The sequence below is a fragment of the Quercus robur genome, chromosome 3 (assembly GCF_932294415.1).
Source record: "Quercus robur chromosome 3, dhQueRobu3.1, whole genome shotgun sequence".
In the NCBI taxonomy this organism is placed as follows: domain Eukaryota; kingdom Viridiplantae; phylum Streptophyta; class Magnoliopsida; order Fagales; family Fagaceae; genus Quercus; species Quercus robur.
Window position 1 is genome coordinate 44,295,203 of NC_065536.1, and position 22,821 is coordinate 44,318,023.

The 22,821-nt window shown below is 33.7% G+C and overlaps 2 protein-coding genes across 2 annotated transcripts; one reads left to right on the forward strand and one right to left on the reverse strand.

Moving 5' to 3' along the window:
• Positions 1-3,375: 3,375 nt before the first annotated feature.
• LOC126718025 (xyloglucan endotransglucosylase protein 34) lies at positions 3,376-6,075 on the reverse strand. The gene is made up of 5 exons (XM_050420048.1): positions 5,913-6,075; positions 5,609-5,801; positions 5,387-5,487; positions 5,009-5,202; positions 3,376-4,034 (listed from the first exon to the last, which is right to left on the reverse strand). The coding sequence occupies exons 2-5, from the start codon at positions 5,793-5,795 to the stop codon at positions 3,635-3,637; spliced, it is 882 nt and encodes a 293-aa protein (XP_050276005.1). The 5' UTR covers positions 5,796-5,801; positions 5,913-6,075; the 3' UTR covers positions 3,376-3,634.
• A 4,545-nt stretch (positions 6,076-10,620) lies between these two features.
• On the forward strand, positions 10,621-11,370 carry LOC126719630 (uncharacterized). The gene has a single exon (XM_050422164.1). It carries the CDS (start codon positions 10,621-10,623, stop codon positions 11,368-11,370), a length of 750 nt encoding a protein of 249 aa, XP_050278121.1.
• Positions 11,371-22,821: the final 11,451 nt, after the last annotated feature.

Genomic DNA, 22,821 nt, shown 5'->3' on the forward strand with positions numbered 1-22,821 from the left:
TGAATTTTGATAATTTCAGGTTTTGCTAAAGGAGCTTACAGGTATTGATATAAATTTCATGTAAAATTGTGAGTGGTGTTAATGCATTCACTTAAAAGTGATTGTCTATTCAGTACTATTAGAAATAATTCTTGCTGCTGGCTGGGTCATGTAATTAATTGGACATGGACATTAAAGAAATCCATTTATGAATGAGGAGGAGGAGGAATATATGTTGCGTACACACCTTTTTTAAGGGTTTAATTCATTCAACTAACTACCTACTATTGTAGTTTACTTTTAATTCTTTTTTCTTCAATTCTTTTATGATGGTTGCTGTTGAAAGGTAGAGATAGAGTTGTTTTTTGTTTTGTTTTTTTGGTTTTTTTTTTTTTGTTTTTTTTTTAATTTTTTTTGGCTTATAAATTATACTCAGTTCTTTGATGTGTTTCTATACAGTTTTATAGGCTCTATTTAGTACTGTTAGTGGAAGCAATTGGACTTGCTTGGTGATTTTGTTGAAGGAGCTTACAGGTGTTGATATAAATTATTATTATTTAAAAAATTTCGTCAATTATTAATATACAATGAATCATTGGATGCTATTGAAAGAGAATTGGATGTCAAATTGTAGAATAAATTTCATGGGTTTGGTTGTGCTGAGGGTGTGGGGTTAAGTTTGAAATATAACAACAAATAGAACCCAGCAATAATTAACTGGCATTAGGGTTAGTATTTGTTTGTCTTCATTGGGATAAGTATTTTTTTCTCTTTTGAAAATTGAGATTGCTAAGTTTTTTATATTGAAAGCACTGATTAGCTTAATGCCTAAGATAGTAATCAATATATAGTGTATGTTGTCTCATTTTAGTGATTTTAAGCATTCTTTGTTAGAAAGGTTGTTTTAGATGGAGGCAAATAAACATGAGTTTGAAAAAATTCAAACTGGAAGTCTTTTCCGGATTTGTTATTGGCTTCTCACAAGAGTTTGATAGAATTCCTAAATAGTGTTCATATGGCATGATCTGCTTTCCCGCATAAATTAGTTCCTAGATCCATACTAGAGCTTTCTACCTCCAGTTCCCTAAACTTTTAAATTCTAAGTTTGGAAAGATTCTCCCTCTTGCTAATTTTTTCAGGTTATTTTTTCAAGTCTTCTGGTATTGAAATTTATAATATAATTAAGCCTTTTAATCTCATCTCTTGAGACTATGTGCCAAGATATACTTTTTAGGCAGTTATAAGCCATCATGAATTTATTTATCTTTTGAGACCGTATAAGCCATCATGAATATTATTTCTTCTCAACCATGCTTTGGTAATCCAAAGAAGTAAATAAGTTCATTACACAAGACCTGTATAACATTTTTCCTTTAGGCAATGGTGTGACTTTAAATTTTAAGATATTTCATACTTAATTCCATCTGCCTTGATACTATAAATAAATTACCACTTATCTTAAAAACGTAAATTGTTAGAAACTAATAAATTTAATCATTCAATCAAAATTCTTAATTGCTCTTTCTAAAATCTTATTGCAAGGAGGGGGGAGAATATTGTCCAAAGAATGATGGAAAACTAGCAGTTTATTCACGTGATTTCAAATCAATATCTAATCTAATACTATATATGTTAAAGCAGAAGCTAAGAGAAAGTAAAGACCTACAATCAAGGATGTTGGGAAAGGTAGAGATAGAGTTATTTTCTGTTTTTTGCTCCTATGCCTTGCTGCTTGCTTTGTTGTATATGTTCTTGCTGTTGGTTGTGCAGGGTGAATGGGAAAAGGAGCTGCCTTTGCTGGGTTTCTTGGTTCAATAAGAAAAAGGAGGAAGCTTTATATGTTTTTGGTCGTGCTTTCCTTGGGTTTCTTTGAGAGGTTGGTCTGAATGCTGTGGAGAGTTGTTGGTGGTCTTGGCCCTCTCAGGTATGTGGGGATGGAGGGAGCTTTTTGTATTTTTGGGCTAGGAAAGGATTCTGTTTATGGAGTTATGGAATGCTGGAACAGTGGTACTTTTTGTATTTGTTATGTAACTTTTTTTCTTTTCTATCTCATTTGTCTATATTGAATTGTGCTTAAGAACAACCAATGCTATTGCCCATTATACCTAGATAAATAAATCACTTTGTTGTATACTGCAAAATATGAGCGGCAAGATAGAGTTACAAAAAATTGCCCCCTTTTGTAAAATATGTTACTATCTAATTTCATAAAGAACATTTTTCTACCATTGAGTTGGCTTATCAAACTTGGAATATATATAGTTTGTTTTAAATCTAACCTATATATGTAAAGGGTTTGTGATGTTTCCTTCCTTAGAGGTATAGAGTATGGGTATGTACACTTTACATGAACTTGTAATTTGTCTTTACACAAATTTTACTATTAATAGAAAATTTTCTGCTGCGATTGTTTAAATATGAGCTATGAAAACAAGTTTGAGTAAAAAGTGAAGAAGAGGGTCAATTTTTTTTAATAATTTGATAATTCAAGAAGAGGGTGTTTGAACCTAACAAATATAACTATAATGTTATATAGATTTTGTAGATATTCTTTGTACTTTCCATTGCATCGCATGGGTTAGCGACTAGTGATTATTATTATTATTATTATTATTTTAATCAAATTATTACGAAGATAGAGAAATAAAATGAGGACATAAAAGCAGTAAATGTGGCTCTCTGTTGATGCATATGCAAATTGGGCACCTTACCAAGCGGACCTAACAAACCAGTGGCAACTAATTAGTTGCGGCAATGTGGCTCCAGCTACCTTTTTTCCCATCGAGAACTTGTTTGGAAGGTTTAGTGCATGCTAATGTTGACTGGTAATTCGTAAATGGTAATAACCAAATTTGGTGGATCATGTATGCACTTAGCCATGACGCAAATAGGTATACAAGACAGAAGAAAACAATGGAGTAACTTTCATTTGTGGGAGTCTAAGAAAAAAGTTGATTTGTAAACAGTTTTACCCTCCAGCATATAGGATTGTACCAAGACTAAAATCAAAATCTGGCTCTCCATGCCAAAGAGATTTTAGTATTTTGCCTTAAGAAAACTCTGTTTATTAAGCATAGTTCAGAAGATTGGATAATTGGAGTGCACGTGGACACTTCTCGTATATATATTTGCATCCCGACAAGCATTAAATCTAATTAGTAAAAGATCAAGGCACGTGAAAACTTGAATCTTTTGAAACGTGGCATAAAATGCAAATATTTATTAAAGTAATTAGTTGTAATATTGCATAAATAATAGACTGGATAAAGCTATTATAATATACTGATTAAGTACAATATAATAACCGAAAAATCGATTAAAACCACTCACAGGGAATGAGTTTACTTTACGACTCCACATGCTATTGGGCAATACACATCTAGACGAGAGATTACATTTCCATTAAATAACAATAATTTTATAAATTATAAGAAAGAAACATAATTAATACATAAAACCCAGATGATTATAACAGTGGAACATGATCAAACTAAGGAATGAAAAAAGAAATCCCCATAAATCACGCCCGAAAGTCTTCCTGAAATAGTAGTAGTTGGGGGGTGTTCATAAATTTATGTGGTAAATAAATAAAATTATTATGATAAGAGGTATCATAATATATTAATAATGATCATTGATCATTGATCAGCATAAATCATATGTCTCTGTCTCTCTTGCACTCAGGTGAGACTGTAGGGTATCTGACTCTATCAGTGCAATAGTTGTAGATGGTGTATTTGGTTCGGACCCATTGGAGACGCCTATACTGATAAGAGTCAAGGTCTTGGAACTCTTTCTGGTCCCACCATCTCTTGCCTTGGGTAGCACAAAACTTGGCTTCCACAGAGGCCTCACAACCATCGATATGGAAGCTCTTGTAGGTAGCGATAAATGGGGCCTTAGACCAGTCAGTCTTCTCGAGCCCACCTCTTGTGGCCCAATCATCTGCGTTCCAAAGGCTCGAGTAGATCTTCATGGGTTGGTTGAATGGGAATTTCACTCCCAAATCTTTGCAGTTTTTGAACACTCTTATCGGGATGTCATCCACAAAGAATCTGACAAATAAAATAAAGAGACAGTCAGAATCCAGACACATCACCTCCCCTATTCGCCCATTCCCCAATGTCCACATTTTATAATATGTTTCTACTTTTGAAAAAGTATAAAGTGATACCATTTTTCTATTAACTATTATTGATTTTGAAAGTTTTGTCGGGTTCTATTTTTGAAAAAACCCTCCCATGTTACCAGTATGACCGTGAGCTGACTATAATGAGATTTTTCCAACTCAAATAGATTACAGGTTTTTGCTTTGTTTGATCGAGTTCTAATTTTGTCGGAAAAGACTTTTTGGTCCACATATAAGCCATACATGTATCCAGAGATTGCGGCAAAGATTGGATGTTGATAGAAGTTCCAACTTTTCTAAAGAAAAAAAATGGGGACTTTGCTAGGGGAGGTCTTTATTGCAAATAAATTTTGTTTCTTCCGGATGTTTCGATTTAATTAACGTAGGATAAATTAATTTAAAAAAAAAAAAAATTTGATACTTTGAGAACCACAAAGTCTAAAAATAACTGAAAATTAATGAACAGAAATTTTCTTAACAAGGATCTAGCCTCGACATTTGAACATAAATTAAAGAACATTAGCAGGTTTTTCTCAAAAAAAAAAAAAAAAAAAGTTAATTAAGCAGGCTTATTTCTTTGGACATATTATTATAGAATTTTAATCTCTCAATCTCAAATGAAAAAGCCACTTGAATATGAGTAATAAATGAACTATAAGACAAATCACATCGAGAAAGTAGAAACAAAAAATGGTCATCAGATTACGTCAGTCAGGGGACCTAGATTAGAGATTTGATTTGTGAAATTTAGGGGGTGGAAAAAAAATCTTTTGGGCTATTATTTTTCCAGTTTGCTCTAATTCTAGATATTTAAATACGAGCAGCTTCATTTCAGGATCTGAAAGGTTCATTTCTAGATGCAAAAAGAGAAAGAAGAAAGAAAAAAAGTGAGTAACTTACACAATCTGATACAGATTCCAGAGAACTGAGTAAGAGTGGTAGGCCTTGGTTGGGTCAAACCAAAGATAAATCCTATGTTCTCTGTCTCCCTTCCCTCCTGTGAACACATTTGTCTGTAAAATGTAGGGCTGTCCTGTCCTGTTCCCCAAGAACTCAAAATCTATTTCATCATGCTCCGAGTTTTGAGATGATAGCTGCAACATAATCAGACAAATACTACAAGTTTAAAACAAATTAAGGTGACAAAAAAAGAAAACCCCAATCTTAAAAATGTAAAAAATCTGTGTTTTTTCAACCAAATTTTTTTTTTTTCCCTCACTTTCTTTGGAAAAGAGTACAACTTTACAAGACAAAATAAATGCGATGGAAATAACTCACATAGAAGGCAGTAACGGTTCCAGCAGAATCTCCTGGAACCAACTTTATTTGCATACTGAAGTGACCAAACAAGTAAGAACCTTTGGATTGGAAACCAGTACCTTTGCCAAAAAAAAAAGGAGAATGTAGGCTAAGATGAAATTTGTACAAGCATTTTAAATCTGAAACGACAGCATCAATATATTTCTGATTCAAAAGAATGCTTGATCTAGCTCATTTTACCGGTGTACTTGTCTAGGTGGAGCTGAATCTCAGAGCCTCCATTGAAGTACTTAATGTGATCAAAAGCCCAAGTGGGCATATAGTTTCTGCCAAATGCGACATCTACAGGCTTCCGTGGAGGAGCTCCCATGGCTCCGGAGACCATAAATAGGAAACCCAGTAACAGAGTCCACACAAAAGAAGCCATTTTTTCCTGCATAATAAGAAACAAAGCTTCTTTTGTTAAAGAAAAGACAGGCACACTTGAGAGGCTTCTAACAATGAAAGAAGGGAAGGAATAAACCAAGACTGCATAGAGCATTACCCAGAAAGAGAGTGAGAGAGAGAGAGAGAGCTGTGTGAGTATGTGATGATGAAAAGTGGAGGAGGCAGAGCCCTTTTGTAGAGTCCGATTTTTATCTGCACACTATTTTTAAGTTTCTCGTGCAGATTATTTTTGCACCTTGGACACTGTAATTATTATTATTATTATTATAATAATAGCAATTAGTGTATTAGTATTACATATAATCATTAGGCGGTGGTGGAGGTTTACCAGTTTCTAATTTTCTATTAACATTACTGTTTCAGTTTGGGCACAATTGGCCATTTAAAGGCAGCAAAGTAAGGCTATAGCCAAGTTTTTACCTAAGTTTGAGCTTAATTTTTTTTTTTTTTTCCAAATTGAGTTTGGGTTGTTCTTAATCTATTTGATTTATATACAGCTTTTGAAACTTTATAAAATTAATATATATATATGGAATTACATTAAAAACACAAGTTTTTTTTTTTTTTTTACATATATATATATATATATATATATACAAAATAGAAATCTATTTTAGTCTAATCTATGTGTATATATATGTGAAGTTCTCTCTTAAAAACTTGAACCCCGATTCTTGCACTTCCACACTCCACAAGTACTTATACTTATGGAATGATCATTACGCTAAAAATTTATGGTAGTAACACAAGAGTTTATATACTTGTATAGATTAGGTTTTAGTTTAGTTTTTTTTTTTTTTTAGTGGATTTAAATCGCGAACTTATTAAATCGTTTCAATTTCAAATCCTTATCTTTATTCTCAAAGAAAAATGGAGAATTATTGGTAAAACTTTGTATTATAATAAATTTCAAATTTCTTATTATGACTTTCTCACTTAAGTTTTTTTTTTTTTTCCCCTAATTTCTAAACAAAGTATTCTCTCTCAATCTTTTATTTTTAATAGGTGCCAAATTGATTTTATTCAAGTTTCGAGTAAAATGCCTGAGTTTTTTTTTTTTTTTTTCCTTTTTTTTTAGTAAAAAGTAAAATGTAAAGTATAATCAATAGTTTCGTGTCTTTATTTCGTCTCTTTATTGTTAAAATAATAAAAACAAATAAAGGAGACAAACTAATACTTCTTTTTTTTATAATTCGATAATTGAAGATTTACGAAACTTTTGGCCAGAACAAGACTTCAAATTAGAACAATTTCATAAGTTTGAAAAACTCTAATTAACAAAATTAAAAATCAAAATCCAAATATAAAGCAGTGTATCTCTCTCCCTTGCGGTCATTAAGACATCAAACATGAGTCATGAGAGTGTCGGCTATCAGCATATCATCCATTAGCCATTGCCATTCTCCATCTCTCAGTTTGCACTGAACCTGGGCCCGGTTTGTTTGTTTGGCTATACTTGATGACTCGCTGGTTCGGTGGTTCCTCTTTTATAAGGGTCCGCTCCTTCCCTTTTGTCTTTTTATTTGTAGCCTATATTTTCAGCATAACTCATGGGCATAGAATAGATGGATAAAAAAAGTTAGCAGGTATTTGTAATTACACTGCTCATTCATTTATTCAACCATATCATTAAATTCAACTGACATACATAAATTTTCACCGTGAGATGAGACCGCCAATTGCTTAGAATTTGAAGTTCGTATTAGGGAAAAAAAAAAAAAAAAAAAAGAAGAACAAAAGAAATAAGAACTGGATATTAGAAAATGGTCCAAATTAACCATATGTGGCTTTAATTATCAGGGACAACCCATATAAATTATTTCCCTTTTCCAAATGGACTTCTACAGCCCAGTCCCACCCTTCTCCTGTCCTGCCCTTCCCCCAATTTTTTTTCCCCCTTTTTTAGCATTTCTAAGAAAGATGCTTTTTTTTTTTTTTTAATTTCTGTTTTTTCCAACTCTCTTCCAATTAAATTGCTAATCGAATAAGATATATGTGATTTGAATTTAACATACACTAAAAATTAATTTGTATTTTGACTTGATGATAAAAATAAAAAAATAATTATCGATCAACGGATACTATAAATTAAAATTCTATAAAGTATGTAAAAGTATTAATCTAATATTCCCTACCGCTAGTGATACAGGTAATATTATTTTTCAAAAAAAAAAAAAAAAAAAGAGGAGGTGTGGAAATAGTACCATCATTTATTAATCCGTTGAAGACCTTATGCAACACCTACCCACTAATTTACCTACATGGAAGTGGTTGCATCAGTTGAAATTCTTAAAGACTGCAATACTTCAACAACCAAAAATAAAGTACACCATAAATTATTGACAGTCTTGTTCTGATGAAATTTTTTACCTTTGTACTTACAATAAGTCTATTTTGATAACACTTATAAGAAAAAAAAAATTAGTGTTGCAAATTATTACACAATTTTTTTGCCACAAATTTAATGTGAGAGTGTAAATGGTGAAAAAAAAATGATAAATTTATATGTAAGTAATAAATAATTACTCATAATCAATCATGTCAGATTTATGACAAAAAGTTATAGAATAGTTTGTAGTCCAAAAACTAAGGTAGGGACTAATCCTTTCACACATTTAACGTACATAGAACTATATATCGACCAAGGGGATCCATAATCCCATAATCTGAATGTGGTGGGGGTCTAGTATTCATTTACCCTCATTGTTTTTAACTCTTGACTCTTGAGTTCAAGTCATGGCAAACTCATCAACACTGGGCCGTAGGTCAATGAGAGGATCTCATGGTATATCTTACCAAAGGATGTGACCTGCCACCATGGTCATACATTTTTTAAGTTACCACCAAAAAAAAAAAAAAGATCTATAATCACCAAAATTTAATAATTTTTAAATAGTGTATATATATAATTTTAAGTCTTAGAATAAAAAAAGTATATTCAGCCTCCTAAAATTGAAAATTTTAGCCTAAAAAATAGAATGCACATCGATCACACTTTGATTAGTGGTATCAGTTTTTTTTTTTTTTTTTCCTTTTCTTTTTAATTATTCAAATTATTGTGACTGGATTTTTACCTTAATTCAAATCACTGCATATGTGGCACTTTCAATTTGTTGTTTGGGATCCAAAGTTAAAATATTACAACTTTGGGATTCAGATTCCATACATTTTGTTATCTCTGCCTCTACCTTAAATGATTTGTTTGGGTTTTTTTTTACTAGGCAACATGTTAGAAGAACATTAGATATATTATAGAACATAAGGTTGAGCAAGTAAGACTAAAGTATTTTGAAATTTTGTTTATTGGAAAAATATTTGAAGGAATAAAATAATAAATATTATTTTAACTATTTGATTTGTAGGTGACGAGAAAGCCTACTACATTAATTTTGATTATCTTTTTGTGATTAATATTTTCCAAACTATTTTTCAAAACAAAATGGAATATGGTTTTCTAACAAACTCTTTGATTTTGTAAGTTAAAGTGAAAATTTTTCCAATATCTAGTACAAAATCATTCACAAATAATTTTCAGGATTTAAAGAACATATAGTTCGATTTTAATAAATGATTGAGTTGAAATTTAATAAGAAACAATTGTTCCTTCTTCTTCTTCTTTTTTTTTATTTATATAATGTTCTCATTAAACAAATGTTAGTTTAGACTTTCATATTTTATTTTAGAGTTGAATTTTATTATATATCATATTACTGAGTGGTAAGCAAAAAAAAAAAAAAAATTTGCAACAAAAAATTTCATTGCAATAGACTCCAAATTTTTAATGACAATTTTGATAAAATAATATATATGATTCTGCAATAAACAATTTACTGCTTCGATTTGAAATAATAAGTTATTACTTTACAAATCTTGTTGTAATAGATTTGAAATAATGGAGAAAAATAATTTAGATCAAATTATTGCAGTGATATATTCATTTTAATAAATAATTATTTCATATTTGTCATTGCAATAACTTGTAAAATAATTGATATATAATTATTGCAATGAAATGCCATTGCAATAGGTTGTAAAATAATTGATATCTGGCTATTGCAATGATATTTTAATATTTGTCATTGCAATAGATTGTAAAATAATTTATATCAAGTTATTGCAATAATAACTTAATATTTGTCAAACCTTGCACTCCTAGCAAAACAAGGCTGGCGGTTACAGGCAGGACAAGAGTCACTTGTGTACAAAGTCTTGAAGGCGAAATATTTCCCAAGGAGTGATTTTATCAATGCCTCAATCAGTCACAATCCTTCTTATACATGGCGCAGTATTATGGCGGCACAAAATCTGGTAAAGGAAGGAATAAGGTAGAGAATAGGTAATGGTGCAAACGTTCGGGTGTGGATGGATAAATGGCTGCCTGTGCCATCAACTTACAAAGTAACATCCCCACGGCTATTTATGCATGAAGACACACGGGTCCAAGAACTAATAGATACCTCTACTTTCAGTTGGAAGAAGTCAATAGTTGATACTCTGTTTCTCCCCCACGAAGCTGAAGCGATCAAAGGCATCCCAATAAGCTCTCGGTTTCCTGTGAACAAGCTAATATGGACTGAAATGCAAAATGGCATCTTCAGTGTGAGTAGTGCGTATAAGCTAGCAATGAAGATGGCAGTCAGTGGTGTTTGAGGGGGCAGTTCTATAGCAACTCTCTTAGGCGTTTCTGGAAAAGGATATGGAGCTTGCTGATCCCACATAAGGTCCGTCATTTTGGATGGAAAGCATGTCGTGAAGCCCTACCCACTAAAAGAAATTTGATGAAACGTAAGGTGATACCAGAGGACATGTGCAAGATTTGTAAGGAAGCCTCAGAGACGACTGGGCATGTCTTATGGAGCTGTTTAAAAGCACAGGAGGTTTGGGGTTGTTCCAAGGTGACAGTGCGTGTTGCTAGGACAGAGGGAGTCTCCTTTTTGGATATTATGTGGCAATTGCTAATGATAGATGGGGGTAGTGATGAAGTGGCTGCAAGGGTATCACCCATAGCATGGGCTTTGTGGAACAATAGAAATGAGATGCGGAATGGTGGAGAAAGGAAGTTGGGACAAGGGCTGGTACAGTGGGCGATGGAATACCTTGCCGAGTATGGAGCAACTATGGAACTGACAGATTCAGTGGGACTAGTGGTGGAGCTTCCAGTGAAGTGGACTCCACCAAGAGAGGGGTGGTTTAAGATTAATGTCAATGGAGCCATTTTCTCAAAACAGAAAAGTGTAAGGATCGGGGTGCTGATCACGGATGAGTTGGGGGGAGTAGAAGCTGCTCTGAGTAAAAAGGTTGCTGCTCCTTTAGGCGCTGTGGATGTAGAAGCCAAAGCTCTTAAGGCTGGCCTGATGTTTGCAAGGGATGTGGGTCTTCAAAATGTGGTCTTGGAGGGGGACTCATTAGTTTTAATAAATGCGTTACGTGGGACCTCTTCTCCACTAGCTTCTATAGAACCAATTGTCATGGGTGTAATGGATCTGTGTAGGGAGTTTAGAAGTATAGCCTTTTCTCATGTACGTAGACAAGGAAACAAACCTGCACATCTTTAAGCTAAGCTCGTGTCTAGCGTTGCTGATTTTATTAGTTGGATTAAAGAGGATCCTTACTGCATTGAGAAAGCTCTTATCCAAGATGTACTGTCATTTTCACGTATTCAATAAAATTTTAGTATTCTTAAATAAAAATAAAAATAATAAAAATAAAACTTAATATTTGTCATTGCAATGAATTGTAAAATAATTTATGTCAAGCTATTCCAATGATAACTTCATTTGAATAAGCTATTTTTAAAAAAATTTCATTGCAATAGATTTCACAAATAATTGGTATCAAGTTATTGCAAAAAGATGATAACAATTAAGGTGTCTTTCTAGATCGGTCACTCTCTTATAATACTCATATCTTAAATAGTCTCTTTCTAATTCATTATATTGTCTAAAAAACTGTTTTCTTCTGTTACCATATTCAGGTTTTAAGTAATCATTTTTTAATAATCATTTATCCAAAACAAACTCACGTGAAATAACATTGAGTCAGGGTTCTTCTGGTCCTAAGATATCTGTCTGGGTAGGGGAATTAGGATTGTATTGGTACATAGGTTGGAAGACATTTGGAGTTGGTTGGGCTGTATCTATTGTGTAGAAAGGGGTTTCAACTCGTCCCTATGGATAGATTCCTTCAACTGTAGTATTTATGGGATGGGAGGCTTCTTGGTTTAGATTCATAGATCTGTAATCAGAAAAAGAGGTTCTAGGTGTAAACATATATCAGGGTGTTCTACTTCTCATAGAACTAGAAGATCTTATTAAGTTATTAGTTTGTCTTTCTGAACCAAAAGATACTACTACTATGTCGTCTGTCTTTTGTGTTATAAAATCAAGTCTATCGTTTTCTATCTTTTGTGAGGGAACAATGGTGTCTAAACTCCACTGTTTAGGTAGTGTAATCTCATCCTATCTTATGGTTTGAGGTATTTTTAATCTAAAATTCTGATACCTCATCCTATCTTATGATTTGAGGTATTTTATTTGATTAAGAAGAGATAGTCATTGCAATAACTTGACAAAAATTATTTTTGTGGGGGTAAAATTCGCCAGTCAACGTTGGGCCATGGTACTCGTACTAAGCCCAACCATAATAGGAAGCAAAGACACGGGCAGAGGACCCCCCAGCCCAAACATGTTGGGCCGGGCTTGCTTAAGGGGCGTCCGAGGAGGAGTACCTCCTCGGACGCACCAAATGGGAGTCCGATTCACACCCTTTACATGGTCAAAGGTCATCCAAAATCAAGGAAAAATGCAGGACGTTCAGGGGGCAACCACAACTGCCGCATTAAATGCAAGGAAGCTACTTTTCCAGCCGCATTAATGTGGAAATGACAGGAGAACAGAATTATCTTGGCCAGTGCAACTCACAGAAAAGAAGGAGGATATCCTATGGGACAGGCACTCAAGTAGAGGCTCAGATGATTAATAAGTGTAGGGCCATTATCGTTCGAAGGACGCTATATAAGAGAAGAAAATCCCCATGGAAGGGGAGGGGAGGAGAAAGGAGGGAGAAAGAAAAAGGAGTTTTGTAAACAAAGCATAAGATACAGTCCCACGAACTGTTATCCCAGGAAGCTTAATGGAATATCCCCACGTTCAAATGGTTGCATGGCTTGCTTATAGCTACGTTTACTCTGTCAAAACCTAGTTCTGTGACCTACTCTCTATAAATTCATTGTTGAGGGTCTTTTGGGCCAGAATCGCTCGCCTGCTGGGCCTGGGCCCCAAAAATCGCCCTTACAATTGGCGCCGTCTGTGGGGAGAACTTGTGTCTCGACAAGTGAAACAATAAGAGATGGAAGGATCAGGTCCACGCCAAACCGGACGTGCCGAATCTCAACGACAGGACAACTTTCTAAATCTCGAACGAGCGGAGGACCAGGATAATCAACGAGAGGGCAGTGTGAACACCTCTCACACTAATAGAAGCCACTCAAAAGGGAAGGATCACGCGTCCCACAAGCACAACGAGCGAAAGGCTCTGCAGCAAGAGATTGACGATTTGAAAAAGAAGTTGCGTCGAGCCCAGCGGAAACGTCCTTCACCCGGCTCGGACACTAGCAGCGGTGAGGATGGCGAATACAGACGAAGGTCAAGAACCCCTCCGAGCGAAACGTTTTCCTATGAGGAAGAACGGCCTCGCAAACGCGGCCGCAAAAATCCGTCTTACCAAGGCTTGGCCAACGACGCCATGAGCAAGGCCTTGGATCGCATCTCCCAGTCGCCATTCACACGTAGAATAGAAAGGGCAGTGCTTCCTCGGCGGTTCAATCAGCCAACGTTTGCCATATACAATGGTCGAACTGACCCAGTGGAGCACATGAGCCAATTCAACCAGAGGATGGCCATCCACTCCAAGGACGAGGCGTTAATGTGTAAGGTGTTTCCATCCAGCTTGGGACCCCTGGCAATGAGATGGTTTAATGCCCTCCCGCCGAATTCCATAGATTCCTTTAAACAGCTGACGCAAGCTTTTGATTCTCGCTTCATCACTAGCACTATAGTCCCTCGGCCCCTCGACTCCCTCTTATCTTTATCCATGCGAGAGGGAGAAACGCTGAAGGCCTACTCGGACAGATATTGGGAAACATACAACGAGATAGAAGGAAACTACGATGACGTCGCCATTAGTACATTCAAAAGGGGCCTGCCGACAGAGCATGGCTTGAGAAAGTCTCTCACTGGGAAGCCAGTCACCAACGTGCGACAGCTCATGGACAGAATAGACAAGTACAAAATGGTCGAGGAGGACCAACAGATTGGGAAGGGAAAGGCGAAGGTTGTCCCTCAGGAGAGGAGGGACTTCAGGTCGGACCGCTTTAGCAGCAGTAACAAGCCGAGAAGAGATTACATGGAACAGTCTGGACCTACTGGGGCTCAGGTAGTCCACGCTGTGTTCCGAGAACCATTGCACGAGATCCTGAAGAAAGTGAAGTGCGAACCCTTCTTTCAGTGGCCGAACAGGATGGCAGGCGACCCCTCAAGACGCAATCAGAATCTATACTGCGCGTACCATCAAGAGCCCGGTCACATCACCGACGAGTGTAGGAACCTGAAAAACTATTTGGATCGGCTTGTTCGAGAAGGAAATCTAAGGCATCTATTGCACCGCCCTGAGCAGTCTAATGTTGAAACCAGACAAGGCGCATTGAGGCCACCCATAGGCACGATAAATGTCATTCTTACCGCACCTGGGAGAACCGGTTCCGGCCAGTTCAGAGTAATGTCAGTGGGTAGGTTCCCGACGGAGCCAGGCGAAAGGGAATCCAAGAGAGCCAGAGTGAGGGCCCCACCATTAATCGGGTTCACGGAGGAGAAAGGAGGGAGAAAGAAAAAGGAGTTCTGTAAACAAAGCATAAGATACAGTCCCATGAACTGTTATCCCAGGAAGCTTAATGGAATATCCCCACGTTCAAATGGTTGCATGGCTTGCTTATAACTACGTTTACTCTGTCAAGACCTAGTTCTGTGACCTACTCTCTATAAATTCATTGATAAGAGTCTTTTGGGCCAGAATCGCTCGCCTGCTGGGCCTGGGCCCCAAAAATCGCTCTTACAATTTTATAATCTATTGTAACAATAAATATTAAAATATCATTGTAATAACTTGATGTAAATTATTTTACAGTCTATTACAATGATAAATATTAAGATATCATTATAATAATTATAAATTTAACAATTTATTGTTGTGACAAAAATGAAATAATTATCTATTACAACGAATATATTGTTGCAATAATTTTTTATTGCAATAACATATATATTATTAGATTAAAAATTGTTATTAAAATATTTGGAGTTTATTATAATAGAATTTTTTGTTTCACAAATCCATTACCTCAAATTTTATTACAATGACACAAATGTTTTTTCAATGATTTTTTTCATTGTAAAAAACTTTTTTTTTCTTATAATGATTTTGGTATCATCTTTTTGACCCTCCGCTCAACTTTCTGCCCATGGACATAAAGATAACAAACTATAAACTTATCATTCTTAAGCAACTTATCCTCACTCCACACCGGTCCATTCTCAGACAACTTATCCCCAAGCAAAAACATAAAATCTCATCATTTGATCTTCGAAGATATCTTCCAAGCCCAACCTAAGGAGATTCAATAAGCTCATAGCGATGTTGACCTTTCTTGCTCAGATGGCATATAAAAATTTGTCCCTCAAAAAAATCCCAAAATAGGTCTTTGTTGAACTCCACTTTTGAACCCATTTTATATTGGTAAGATAATGGTGGAAGTATATTAAAAGCTTTCTCTCACTCACCCATCTATCATGAAAAACAGACAATATAGAGCAAGAGTTCTTTTCTTTAGGTTTACAAGCACTAAGAACATTATTATTGTAAGTAAATTGTAAATTACACCCCTAAATTTGGGGGTGTTTAGATTTTATATCGTAAATTTCAGAATTTGGATTTTACCCCTTAGAGATTGTGGGTGTTTGGATTTTACATCCTAAAGTTTGGGAGTGTTTGGATTTTGACACTTCCAAATTCTGAAATTTTAGGGTGTAAAATTCAAACACCCCAAAACTTTATGGAGAATCCAAACACCCTTAAAATTTAGGGGGTAAAATCCAAATTTTAAAACGTTAGGGTGTAAAATCCAAACACTCCTAAATTTCAGGGGGTAAAATCTAAATTTTGAAACTTCAAAGAGTAAAATTCAAATACCCTCAAATTTTAGAGGTGTAATTTACAATTTACCAAACTTAAAAATACTAAATTCATTATATTGCTTAAATTAATAGGTTAATAGCAGATATTTAAAATTATGGATTATGCTTAAAATAATAAAAGGGATTTAGAAAAAAAAAAAAAAATTACATCAAATTAGTGGTGATTTTGTTATATAGTATTCTAACATGGGAGTTTTTTTTTTTTTTTTTTTTTTTTAATTACTTAAAAATTGCTAAGAATTTCATTATGTAAATGATAATTGATGAATTTTATTCTATTATGGATTACCAAACATAACTTTAATTTGAGATACTATTCCTCTTTTTCTTTTTTCTTTTTTCTTTTTTTCTTATTTACAACAAATTAGATACTTTTTGCATACAAATTAGAGTTTAGATAAATGATAAGTTCTCTTCAATTATATATATATATATATATATATCCGAAACTTTTGACTTTTTTTTTTTTTACTGCTCCTTATTACATTATATGTCTACATAAATTAATTCCATGTATACATTTAAAAACACCAAACAATTGTGACTTTTTATTTTTCAATAGGCAACTTTTCGGTCAACAGGCACACTTTCATTCAATAGGCATATTTTCGGTCAATAGGCACATTTTCATTCAATAAGCACATTTTTTATTAATAGGCACATTTTCGATTAATAGGCACATTTTCGGTCAAAAGACAATTTTTCATTCAATAGGCATCTTTTCGGCTAATATGCACCTTTTCATTCAATAGGCACTTTTTTCGCCCAATAGGAACCTTTTCGGCCAATAGGCATTTTTTGGTATATCCAATATGAAGGGTTATAATCTTTCAATAGGTATCTTTTGGCAGACACTTTTTCATTCAATAAGTACATTTTCGGTCAATAGACATTTTTTCATTCAATAAACACTTTTTTGCTCAATAGGCACCTTTTGATATATCCAATATAAAATTATAAATGGTTATTACATTTCAATAGACACTTTTTGGTATATCAAATTTGAAGGGTTATGACCTTTGAATAGACACCTTTTGACATAGATATTACAACATATCTTATATATACCTATATATACAACACAAACTAAACTAGAGATGCAACACTCTGTCTCTTATTCATTCTCACAAAAAAACTAATAAATAAAACAACATTACTTTCTTCTACTTAACTAATAAAACTTTGTGTTATTTCTTTCAATATATATATATTTTTTTTTAATTTCATGCATATTTGCTTACTACTCCAACTCAAAAAATAGTGGCTTTTTTTTTTTTCATGAAACTCATTCAGTAGCTATTCTTGTTCATCGCACGAGTTAGCAACTAGTATAATATGAAAGCGAAATGTTTGACTTTTATTGACCACTCCTCATTATGCCTCGTAGCTACATAAATTAATGACACATATACATTTAAAAACATCGAATAGTTGTATCTTTTCATTTTTCAATAGGTACATTTTCATTCAATAAGCACATATTCGGTCAATATGCACTTTTTCATTCAATAGGCATATTTTCGGTCAATAGACATCTTTTCATTCAATAGGCATATTTTTGCTCAATAGACACATTTTCATTTAATATGCATTTTTTCGGTTAATAGGCATCTTTTCATTCAATATGCATTTTTTCGGTCAATAGGCACATTTTGGTATATTTAATATATAGACTATGACCTTTCAATAGACACATTTTGGAATATACATATACAACACAAACTAAACTAGAGACGCAACATGTGCGTGCGTGCACGTGCACACACACACACACATATATATAAACTCATTACTTACTTTAATATATATTTTTTGTGACGTAAAATCTTGCCAAGCTGGGGCCTTTTGGATTCACCATTATTGTCAAGTAAGCTCTGAATGCATAAGCTAGCTACACAAACCCCGTGCATTGTGAGTCTGGATAAGTTCCCAGCTAATAATCATGTCAAACTTAGGACGTTAAGGTTTACATGCAATTTGTCTAACGTGTCCTTCAACTATTAAGGCAACCCAATAGAACAAAGTTTCTCTCCAAAATAGTTTGGAGAGAAATTCTTCAAACTTGTTATTTATTTCTTTTTTTTTTATGTGAATTTTGAAAATCTAACCGATGAATCTTATGTTCCTTATAATCTTAATATGCCTATCAAACTTCGTTCAAATCGAATGTTATTTACTATTTGATCAATAAACTTATTTTTCATACACAATTTTAGATCACAAAAATGTAAATTTTAATATTGTTTGATAACATAGCAAAGATATTTAATCTTCTTGAAATTTTGCAAACATGAAAAATATAATAAGAACATGCAATCCAATAGTTAAATTTTTAAAATTCATACTCAATATAAAGATATATGAAGAGTTTGTAGAATTTCTCTGCAAACTAATTTGGAGAGAAACTTTATTCAACCCTAAAGAGTGCAAAATTTAGGATGACGGATCCGTTTAAGTAGACCTGACGATACTAGACTAATGGGCTGACAGAGATAAGGTAATAGAGGGGCATTGGATGGATGAGACACATGACGGATGGACTCCTCCCCATAATAGATGGATAGTCCCTCGATATGGACGGATTCAAGTCACATGAATATAAGGTAGACGGATACCAAAGCCACATGGCACCTACATGGTTTTGCATGGGCTCCAAGGAATCCTAAATGGAAATAAATTGCATCCCACGGTTAACCCTAATCAGTAGAATCCTAAACTGAGAAGAATCCCGTATTATACGCACATTTATGATGATCTTCCCTGTAAGGAAACACCTTCCTATGCAAGAAACAGAGGTTGGTTTTACACTACTATAAAAATCCAAAGCCCTCAGAAAATAAGGTACACATAATTTACCCCAGCTCTGGCACTCTAGAGTTGTGAAGAGATTTCTAATTTAACTTTCGGAGGATCTTTGGTCGGTACCACATCAATACTCTCCTAAAGTCTTCCTGTTCAGTGTTGTGCAAGTGTTGTCTAGAGCACGTAAAGATTGTGTGACTTACTAACAATTTTCGGAATCATCAAACCCAATATATGTTTTGAGTTTATCTTGAATCTCTTGATACATGTATCAATACCATACTTTTAGTCCCTCCAAACAAAATAACCCTATTTCCGCGGCTCCCAATGCCGTTGGCCCATTATACTTTATTGTGTCTACCGACCTCATTTCGTATACGTGACCAAACTTACCAAAGTCCACCACGAGTGACATAGGAATAATTGAAGTCTTTTTGGGCAACAAAAATCCACCCAACCTTGTCCATACTCCAAAGTCTCATGGAAAACAGCTATGTTAAGTTCAAAATGGTCCCCACTCAAGCACCAAAGGCAAAGTTCCACCCCCCATTTGTGAGAGTAGCTGTAGGGCGACAACTTTTATCACGTTATTTTTTACAATTATTTTATATGATTAATTAAGTTTAGTTATTTATCATTTTTATATAAATTCATTATTTTTTTACATCATTTATAATTTAGCAAAGTTTTTTCACTAAAATCTATGGTACTAGATTTAAAAAAAAAAAAAAAAAAATTCTATGAATGGTGCTAGATTTTTTGTTTGGGTAGAAATCAAATTGTAAGATAGTTTTTTTTTTTTTTTTTTTATTGAAAATTGTAAGATAGTTGTAGCACTAAAATTAGTGGTGGTAGATTATTTTTGTTTTGTTTGTGTAGGACGTCGGCTCGCTGGCTTCTGCCAAATTTCTTTCCTTTGTTAGGAGTAGAGAGCAGAGAGACAGCTACTCGCCAGTGCATACCTGAATTTCACTGAAAGTACCCATCATGACTCATGATAGGAGAGCCCTACATTACAGTACGTATTCTCTTAGAAAGAGTGTACACCCAAAAACAAGAAAATACTTTACGCGCATATTATTTTGAGAAAGCGCGTGTTTCTTAGTGAGACATCATAGATGGTTAGATACGCTTAATTTGATTTCCTAAGGAAAGATTATATTTATATATATAAAAATTAAGGTTATAATTTACCAAAAAAAAATAAAAAATTAAGGTTATAGTAAATTAGTAATTTAAATCCACATAGTTTTAAAAGTAATGAATTAAAACTTATAATTCAAAAGATAACAAATTAAAGATGAGATTTAGAAAAATGATAAAATAAAATTTTAGACTATTTAAGTTAAACAAAATATTGTGTTTAGAAAGTTAAACAAAATATTGTATTTAGAATTTTATATGGACTAAAAGTTTAATTTATTACATTTTTAAACTTTAAGGTTTACTTTTTCACTTTTAAAAATCTCATGAATTAATTTTGTATCTTTTAAGCTTCAAGATTTAATTTATTATTTTTGAATTATAGATTTTAAATTTGGAAAAAAAAAATTCCCTTTTCATCCTTATATTTATGGGATGTTTTCATTTTGTTTATTGTGTTTTCATAAGTTTCATTTTTAATTTTTGAGTTTTTGAACAATGTTTTATTTTGATCCTTAACGTCATTTAATTAACTGGTGGATTCTAGTCAGCTTAACTTGTAAAATCTCTAATAGATGAATAAGAGATTTGAGGTTCAATTACACCTTATACAAAAAATTGATTGGTATCTTGATTTAATGATAAAGAGCAAAATTACAAAAGCAAATGTTATAAGTTAAAACTCTATAAATAAATAAAACCGTTTAATAAATATTAAAAGAGTCACGCTAGCACTTAGATGATTTAATGATTTATTTTTTAGTTTATTTATAAAGTCAAATATTTTCTAAATATAATATTTTTGTTAATTTTTATTAAATATATAAGCTGATTTTCAACAAAAATACAATCCAAATACAGAAACAAGTATAATTTAGAAAGGAAGATAAAAAAAAAAAATACTTTAAGTGTATTTGAGAAATTGCATGATTTTTAGAGAAATAATGTACTTTAAGGTGAGTATGACATCTTGTATTTTCTATTAGCTTATATACTTAAATGTACAGGTAGAAAGTAACTTTAAACAAATATATTAACTTAAAAAAAAATTATTTAGTTATTTATTAAACAAGAGATAAAAAATGAATTTAAGTAATTAAACCGTCAAAAAAAAAAAAAAGACATTGTTACAAATAAGATTTTGATATGAGGCCAAGAAATTATAAATAAGAGCGTGGGGAGTGGTTGCTCGCTGGTTGCCAATGATGTAGATGGAAAGAGTTGAAGGGGAGGGAGGTGGGGTCGGCATGAATGACAGTAGACATGTGGGTGGTCTGGCAACAGTGTCAACCTGGGCACATGACATGAATTGCGGTTTTGATTTGATGAGTGAGCCCTTCTTCGAATTGTTTGTTAATTATATCAGTCTTCATCTAAATCCAAAATCCCCTTTAAGTTTTCGAATCTGGTAGTGATGGAGAGAGCTAGGACATGGTCCAATCCTCCTGTGGTGAGAGGATTGGGATGGGATTTGGTAACTGACTCTTCTGAACTGGCCTCGTGTCTTGTGTTTCCAGCTCTATCCAACCTGCCCTACCCAACTTCAGAATCTAAACACCACAATCTTTTTCTTTCTTATTTTTTATTTTATGGAACTAAACACCATAATCTTTTAAGTTACAATTTTGTCATAATTAGGATGTGATACGAAATGAGCCGGTGGAGAAAAAATAAATTTTTTTATTTTCTGTGAAACTGATAAAAAAATCGATCATATTATACCATATAAAATAATTGTAAAAAATGAGAGATTTATGTGAATGAGACAAATAATCAATTATATTATAACATACAAAATAATTGAAATGTTGCGATCAAATATTATGGTCCTAAAGTTGCCAACCCATTAAAATTGCACTTTTCTTCATCTTTTAAATGGGAAAAAATTGCCAAACAGACTATTTGTGGGAAAAAATTAGGCGCGTGGCACGTGTTCAAAGTTATTTAGTAAGTTAGACTGTTTTTGAAAGTCGAGTTTGGCAAACTTGACTTTGGGCTGAAAAACGAACACTATAGTAGCGTTTTTTTGTGGCTATAGCAGCGTTTATAGAAAACGCCACTATAGGGAACCTATAGTGGCGTTTATGACAAACGCCACTAAAAAAAACGCCACTATTGTGTCTGTATTCCAGCCCAAAGTCGAGTTTGCCAAACTCGACTTTCAAAAACAGTCTAACTAACTAAATAAGTTTGAACGCGTGCTGTCCGACTAAAATTTTTCAGAATTTTCACTTTTTGGCAAATTTTGCCTTTTAAATGGCTTTCTTTCTTCGTTCTCAAAAAAAAAAAAAAAAAAGTTTTCTTTCTCTTTTCTTTTTATTTTTTTCCTTATCTTATTAATGATTTTTGGCATATGCAGTTACTCTTTTTTTTTTTTTTTGGTAGAATTAGGGCTGTCCATCCAATCCGAAGACCCGATCCACCCAAAGATTCCGACCGTATCCGACCCGAAAACCGGCCGACCCGATCAAGTCACCGGTCGGCGGAGGGTCATTTGTTCCAAAAACCGACTCCGGCGGGTCGGTCTCGGTTTTCCTCCCAAAACCCGAAAAAACTCGATCCGACCGATATACTAAGATTTCCATCAAAAAATTTCCAGAATCCGGCGAAAGTTTCCAGATTCCGGCGATATTTTCCAGATTCCAGCGATATTTTCCAGATTCCGACACAATTTCCAGATTCCAGCGTCAAATTTCTAGATTCCGGCAACAAACTTTCATATTTCGACGACTTATCAAGTAGATCTAGTGATATTTCGTCCAAATCTAGTGAAATCTCACCGGATCTAGCGAGATCTCACCAGATCCGGTTAGA

Bases quoted from the DNA above. Each gene is read 5' to 3' on its own strand.
- LOC126719630 (XM_050422164.1), top strand. From the start codon at position 10,621: ATGTGCAAGATTTGTAAGGAAGCCTCAGAGACGACTGGGCATGTCTTA.
- LOC126718025 (XM_050420048.1), bottom strand. From the start codon at position 5,795: ATGGCTTCTTTTGTGTGGACTCTGTTACTGGGTTTCCTATTTATGGTC. The intron at 5,488-5,608 runs GTAAAATGAGCT...TTTTTGGCAAAG, and splicing joins CCACCTAGACAAGTACACCG to GTACTGGTTTCCAATCCAAA. The intron at 4,035-5,008 runs GTAAGTTACTCA...TTTATTTGTCAG, and splicing joins TGGAATCTGTATCAGATTGT to ATTCTTTGTGGATGACATCC.